Consider the following 7,312-nt stretch of genomic DNA (forward strand, 5'->3'; position numbering starts at 1 on the left):
GCATCTTTTTATTTGCGTTGTGTTCATTCTCACGCTCAACCAGTCTGCCTCTTAGGACTAGTAAATATCCCCTCCGCGCCAGAAAAATATCTCCTGAATTAGGCCTATGTTTTCACACTAAGCTTACCAATTAAGAGGTACATATCCACATCACCTAAAATTAAAGATTACAGTGTTCATTAGCGACGGCGGTCCTTTCAAACCCCAAGTGTCTGGAATTAATATCAAGATCAAGCTTAGCAGAATGGATAATTATATAACCCCACTTGACACTTCTTAAAAAATAGTCAGATTAGTTTAACAGTTGTAACTTGTAACACATGATAAAATTGATCATAGAACATGAATTATAGTAGAACAAACACAGATAACAAAGGGAGACAAACATAAACATACAAAGCAAAATGTGTGTGTTCTTCGAGTGAATAACATCATACAAACCCTACAAGATAACATAATACAAGACTCGCGGTAGTTACCGTGCTACGGACACACTAGCAAATTCGACTTCCTTGATATTGCCAGAGAAGTGTATCATACTATACGGATCCGTCACCAGTGTAATAGAGGAGAACATGTGTAAATATTACATGTCTAAGACGACGGTAACCCAATCATCCAGAACAAACCCACCTGTCTATTTTTTACCAAGCAATGTAAATACAGGGTATTTCGAAGGAAACATTTGGCATAACTATTCTTAAATTTTAGACTCAATAACATCATGAATATCCTTTTTTTTTTTGCAAGGAACATCATGAATATCCATTCTTGCACACTTTGGCATCGTTTTCGAAAGAACGATTTAAAAAGAATCGGAAGTTACACATCCAAATCTTAGCACAGTCAGCCAAATTTAAGGTAGGGGCACTTGCGCCGCCACGTCGTAGTATAAAGCTAACCTCACCTCCATCCACAAACAAACATCATCCATTGCTCAATCATCAATTTCACATCATACTATTGCAAACACAGTTCTTGCAAAACACAACGCACGTACACACGGCGATCAAGATCATGGCGGCTGCCAGAGAAAGACGACTACCGCAGCTTCACCTCACGCTCGACGCTCCCACGTGGGCCTTCCGGTGCCCCGCCCCGGCGCCGGTCACCGCGGCGACGCCGTCCACCTCGGCGGCTCGGCCGGACGGCGAGTTCCGCCTGAGCGACTTCGACAGGCTCTCCGTCCTTGGGCGCGGGAACGGCGGCACCGTCCACAAGGTCACGCACCGCCGCACGTCGGCGCTGTATGCGCTCAAGATCATTCACCGCGGCCACCCCGGCGCTGACGAGGAGGTAGAAGTTGTACGCCGCGTCGACTCGCCTCACATCGTCCGGTGTCACTCGGTCCTCCTGACGGGTTCCGGCGACTCAGCGTTACTCCTGGAGCTGATGGACGGCGGTTCCCTCGACTCGCTCGTCCGCGCCGGCCAGGGAGGCTTCCCGGAGTCGGCTCTGGCGGAGGTGGCGGCGCAGGCGCTGTCCGGCCTGGCGTACCTCCGCGCACGCCGCGTCGTCCACCGGGACATCAAGCCTGCGAACCTTCTGGTCAACAGTGCCGGGCAGGTGAAGATCGCCGACTTCGGCATAGCCGAGGTCGTCTCCCGCGCCGGCAAGTACCGCGCGGCCTACGAGGGCACCGCCGCGTACATGAGCCCTGAGCGCTTCGACACGGAGCGGTCGTTGCACGTCGCCGGCGACGAGGAGGGCCCCGTCGACCCCTACGCCGCCGACGTGTGGGGGCTGGGGGTTACCGTCCTGGAGCTCCTCATGGGGCGGTACCCGCTGCTCCCCGCCGGGCAGGAGCTGAGCTGGGCGGCGCTCATGTGTGCCGTCTGCTTCGGCGAGCTGCCGGCACTTCCCGACGGTGCGGCATCGCCGGAGCTCCGGGGTTTCGTGGCCGCTTGCCTGCAGAAGGACCATCGGAAGCGAGCGTCCGTCGCAGAGCTGCTCGTGCACCCGTTCGTCGCCGGGAGAGACGTTGCGGCGTCGAGACGGGCGCTACGCGAAGTGATCGACCAGCGGTGTCGATAAGCACGCGCGTGTAAATGACTAAATGTTGAACTGTCACATTCTCGAATCGTAAATAACTAAGCTAGGTATTTGCACATACAGATAGTGGACCATACTTTGAGCTTGGAAGGGTCTCGCTCTAACATCTCTAGCAGATCCCTTGTATTCACGGTACCGTAAAAGCATCATAAGAAAAAACCTTAAACCTGTTTTTTTCGGAAAAACTTTCAATCTATTCATCTTCAATCATAGTAGTACAACGAACACTAGAAATAATAAAAATTACATTCAGAACCATAGACCACCTAGCGACGACTACAAGCACTGAAGCGAGCCGAAGGCGCGCCGCTGTCATCGCCCCTCCCTCAACAGAGCCGGGCAAACATTGTTGTAGTAGACAGTCGGGAAGTCGTCGTGATAAGGCCCCATGGAACCAAATCACCAGAACAGCAACCGCCGCAGATGAAGAGTGTAGATCAAAAGGATCCAACCTGAAGACACATGAACGAAGACGAACGACGAACAGATCTGAGCAAATCCACCAAAGACATATCCGCCGGAGACACACCTCCACACGCCCACCGATGATGCTACACACATCACCGGAACGGGGACTAGACGGGGAGACCTTTATTCCATCTTCAGGGACACAAACCCTAACAAAGCTCGAAAAAAGATATGAAAGCGGAGCCCTCCCACCGGCAAGGGCCGAGATCCACTCCGCCTCCATGGCCCTAACGCCACCGGAGACGGGACGGATCGGCACCGCTGCCGGTGGGAGGCAAAGAACCCTAGTTTTGGGGAGGCGGCGGCTAGCTACGTTGGAGGCGGCGGCTGGGTACCCTTAAACCTGTTTTACAGTACCATCTGGACAGTAGCGGAACAGATCCTGTAACTGTTTACTGTAAAACGAATATTCCCCGTGGTCATCTTTTTCTTCCTTTCACGCGTCTGGCCGGCGAAATCCAGGCAGGCAAGGGGTGGTCGGGGAGGGAGTGCGGTGCGGTGCGGATACGACGGGAGCACCGGGGAGGCCAGGGCCGTCGAGGTAAGGTGCGACGCGGTCATGCCTTGGTGGCCGTGGCAACAAGCGATGGAAGAGGGAGCCCGGCACGGGGCAGGAGGAGGCAACAGGGTTGGAGGGCGGCGTCGGCCAGCAACGGTCGTAGGAGGAGAGGCGGGCGCTCCAGCCCGAATTGGGCATGTCCGCCGGAAATTTGGCCAAAGGCAGTGGGGTTGGAGTGTGGCGTCGGCCGCCGATGGTTGGACCTGAAACTTCCCTCCCGTCAATCGTCTTTTTATTTAAAGGGAACTGAAAATTTGTCACAAATCCTGAACATATGAGATACTGGATACTCGATTAAGGTTTTCCTCAACAACAAAAGAATACAGGCCAGCCAATTTTGAGGGTGTACTCGGGTCAATTTTCGGTCAAAACTGTAAAACATGATTATTTTACACTTTTCGCTCTTTTAAGTGATCTGCTAGAGATGCTCTAATGGGTCTAGAAATATGAAATGAATTTGGTGTCCATATTTGCTTATTTCTGAATCAAACAAATTACAACACGCCACCAAAAACGAAGTTATACGCAGCTACTTAATAACATGTCTGGACTTAAATTTGTACATAATTTATAAATTAGGGATTTATTTTTCAAAGCACCATATGTCCCTTCCAGGTCGCAATGCAAGTGTCATTGCCATCAGCATCCACGATGATGAACATCCGCAGGTCCCTAAAGCTGTAGACCACATAACTCACCATTGAGATCGTGCAACAAACCGAGGCCTTCGAGAAAGGCAACGGGAAACAACGCCATATGCATCACCATCATCTGACCCAATAAGACATTGGTCTTCACCCGAAGCATGTACTGCACAAACAGGAGATAGAGGTGGCACCACAAACGACCCCTCAGATGACATATAGCGATGCCCTTGAGAGTAACCGTCGCCGTTTTTCACCGGCTCTCCTCGAATATGCACAAATAGTCAAGTCCCACCATTGACCAGTAGCCATTGTCATCCACCCAAAGACATAACCCTGTGAGACGTAACCATCTGCACCACGTGGAGAAACATATCCCACGAGGCCACAAAATGGTGTCCAAGCTCGGTGGCTGCATCAATCAGGCGCACCACAAAGTTTAGCTCTGGTACCACTATGACTACATGTGGTTGTTATTGGACACTCGATCCTGACGCCAACAAGACAAAGCACCACACACCCCCTCCCCCCACAACCAAACATGATGCTAAATTTCCTCCGCCGGCAAGCCAATGCACCACCACATCCGAGTTCATCATCCTCTACCAACGAGCCGCCAACAGACCGACCATATCTAGTCACCATTGCCGCCGGTTAGAGCACTCATGCAGTGCTGTATGCGCGGTGCCTGCATTATCGAACATCTTCCTCCACGACACAACATCAAACCGCAGGTGCCCCCTTTGGGAGAAATGCCAATAGTGACAACAGTTGGCAGTTGCCCAAGTAAGGGGTTGTGGCAGTAGGGTTTGTGTCACTACTCCGAGAGTCGCCCCTGAGGAGGGAAACGAGGTCCTATTGGGCGTTCTCTTCTTTATTGTTCCACATTGTTGAGAATCTTTTCAATTATTGTTAATTACCACATGGTTCTATACTTCACAACAATGACTTAAAATGTTGGTCGACAAAGCCTGACACTCTCGTAAGTAATATTGTACACACTAGGGGATCACTGCATGGTAAACCCTTGATCATTCAAGCCATACTCGCTGTATTCAAAATTTGGATAATACGAGAGTTTGGATCGAAATTTCAGAATAGTGAAATTACTTTGAGGAACGATTTAATTTTAATAGTTGATAACATTGATAATGCACATCAGATTGAAAATACCAAAACAAACATAAACAACATAGACCCTCGATAAAACTCGTCGCCTCTAGGTCCAGCATCTCTATCTCAACATTCATTCATACCTCTAAAAAAACCACGGTAGACCTAATCTGCACCAATTGGGTTGACCTCATATGGTTTGAAGAACTATAACAGTTGATTCCTGTTGTATCTGTAACATCTCTTCATTAAATAATGCATCTTATCTTTTATAAGAGAATCAATGTATTTTTGGTAGAAATATAAATTTGAGATCCCGTGGAGCATTTCTTCGAACCTTGAGGCCAAGAATGTTCCTAGAAGAATCGTCGGCTGAGACTGCAATAATCCTAGGAATCTAGGAAGATACCACCGTCCACAAGTAAACTAACCAACCCTCAGACGAATCACATGAGAGCCTCTCCATCCCTACATTGTGTGCATCGTTTCACAGTTGATAGCTGTAATTACGTACGCACGTACTCTATGGTACATCCTGTCGACATGTCGGTCTCATGAGATAACCAGCCTAGGTTTTGACAAGCAGCTCCAGTACTATAGCTAGCTGGGGAGATACAACTTAGGTGACGCGTGAGCGTGAGTGCCAATTATATATCTTGCGATTTCTCATATATGTTATGTTATGATATGATGATTTTGTTGTACCTACAGAGGAAAGTACGTTCAAGTATCCGCTGAAATCTTTCTTGCGCGCTATCTCACTTGCTAATCACGGTCGATCCAAGGCTCATGCAGCAGTTTCTCCATTGCTTCCCGTGCATGTGTGATTAACGTACGGCACTAGACTTTCAGATTTGTGAGGTAAAACCCAGGCTAATTGCATTGTTACGCATGGGTCGTCGATAGCGACAGTGTGCGTGCAAGTACGGCCATCCCCACTCCTGGGACTCGCTGGGTGCCCATCCAGATCGACGGCAGCAAGGAGGAATCGGAGGAGGAATAGGCAGATCAGGGAGAGGGGTCGAGTCAGATGGTGGAGAAGAAGGGGGGAGAGAAGAAGATGAAGGAGAAGAACTACGCCCTACGCAGATCCCCTCGCTTCCTGCGCCGCTCGCCACGTCTCCAGGAGGCGGCCAAGTTCGCGGCGGAGGGCTAGGCTTCTCCCCTGTCGGCAACTGCTTTTGGTTGCTGGCTGGGGAGGAGTCTGGTGAGGAGGACGGCGACTCATCAGACCCCCAAGGTGAGGAAATTATGGTTCAAAAATATTTGATTAAGAATTGCCAAAGCAAAATGACTTATTGTCATAGTAAAGGCAGTAAAAAAAAGTATGAAAAAAATGAAAACTAAAGTAGATGAGATAGAAACTTCTGCTAAATATGATAGGATCAAAAACAGGGTAATTTAGGGAAAAATAAAAATATCTATAGATAATGCTAAAAAGCAGCGAGGGGGTATGGATGGTGCTTTGGTGGTGGAAAGATTGAAACAAAAAAGAGAGATGCCAGATTTTTGGTCTGAGTTAGGATTAGAGGATGAGATTTTGGTCTTCTCTAAATGTGAGATTAATGCTGCTATTGGCAGTAGAATCACAAAAAAAGACAGCAAAGTAGGAAAATTGTTATGGACATGTAGTTGGAAAGCTGGGCCTTGGATCTGAGCCTTATCAGAGGACAGCCCGGCCCAGAGCAAGTGGACACGGAAAGTAAGAATGCGCTTTCTGAGTCCTTTGCTTGTCTTAACCTTGAGCCTCATATAAAAGGCAGGGGAGGGGGAGAGACAGGGTTAGGGTTTACCAGTGCGCCGCAAGGAGAAGAGAGAGAGAGAGAGGGAGAGAGAGAGAGAGAGAGGAGATGGATATATTTGGAGGAAGATTCAATGGAGGAAGAGGGAGATTAAATAGAGGTGAGAGAGATGGGTGGCAGTACAGAAGGAAAGAGGAGAGGGAGAACCACCACAGAAATCTGACACCATGGGAGGGAAGGAGAGAGTTTGCTAGAGGAAGAGAGACTGGGCGAACTCAAGAGAGATAGGAGACTAGGCAGGATATAGTCGCCGGAGGAGGGGTGAAGATGGAGAAGCAGCGAAAAACAAGATCAAAGGAAAAGATGAAGGGCCTGGAGCTGAGCAGGGGGGAGCCTCTAGATCCCTGGAAAAAAGTGGGCAAGATCTACTACAACAATAACAGGTACTGCTCAATGCTTTGTTAGCGCAAATTTTACAAGGCAAGATTCTCTCTGGTAGTGAGGCAAACGCCAGAGCTGGAGCTAGTACTGGAAAGAGTCATGGGGGAAGTGATTCCAAAAGCAGTGGAACAAGCAAGGGGATGACAGACCCCAAGAATTTAGGGAATCAAGGGAGAGAGGCTCTGATGATTCACAACATTGGGGGAAATCAAGGACAGAGAGGATTGGGTGCTGGGGATGGAGATCAATATTCCAATAGGAATTCACATGATGGAGAGAGACCAGGATTTGGG

The 7,312-nt window shown here is 49.0% G+C and overlaps 1 protein-coding gene across 1 annotated transcript; it reads left to right on the forward strand.

Moving 5' to 3' along the window:
* The first annotated feature begins 1,017 nt into the window (after nucleotides 1-1,017).
* Nucleotides 1,018-2,034, forward strand: LOC123067260 (mitogen-activated protein kinase kinase 9). The gene has a single exon (XM_044490139.1). It carries the CDS (start codon nucleotides 1,018-1,020, stop codon nucleotides 2,032-2,034), a length of 1,017 nt encoding a protein of 338 aa, XP_044346074.1.
* Nucleotides 2,035-7,312: the final 5,278 nt, after the last annotated feature.

Source organism: Triticum aestivum, chromosome 3B, assembly GCF_018294505.1.
Source record: "Triticum aestivum cultivar Chinese Spring chromosome 3B, IWGSC CS RefSeq v2.1, whole genome shotgun sequence".
NCBI classification, from domain to species: Eukaryota; Viridiplantae; Streptophyta; class Magnoliopsida; order Poales; family Poaceae; genus Triticum; species Triticum aestivum.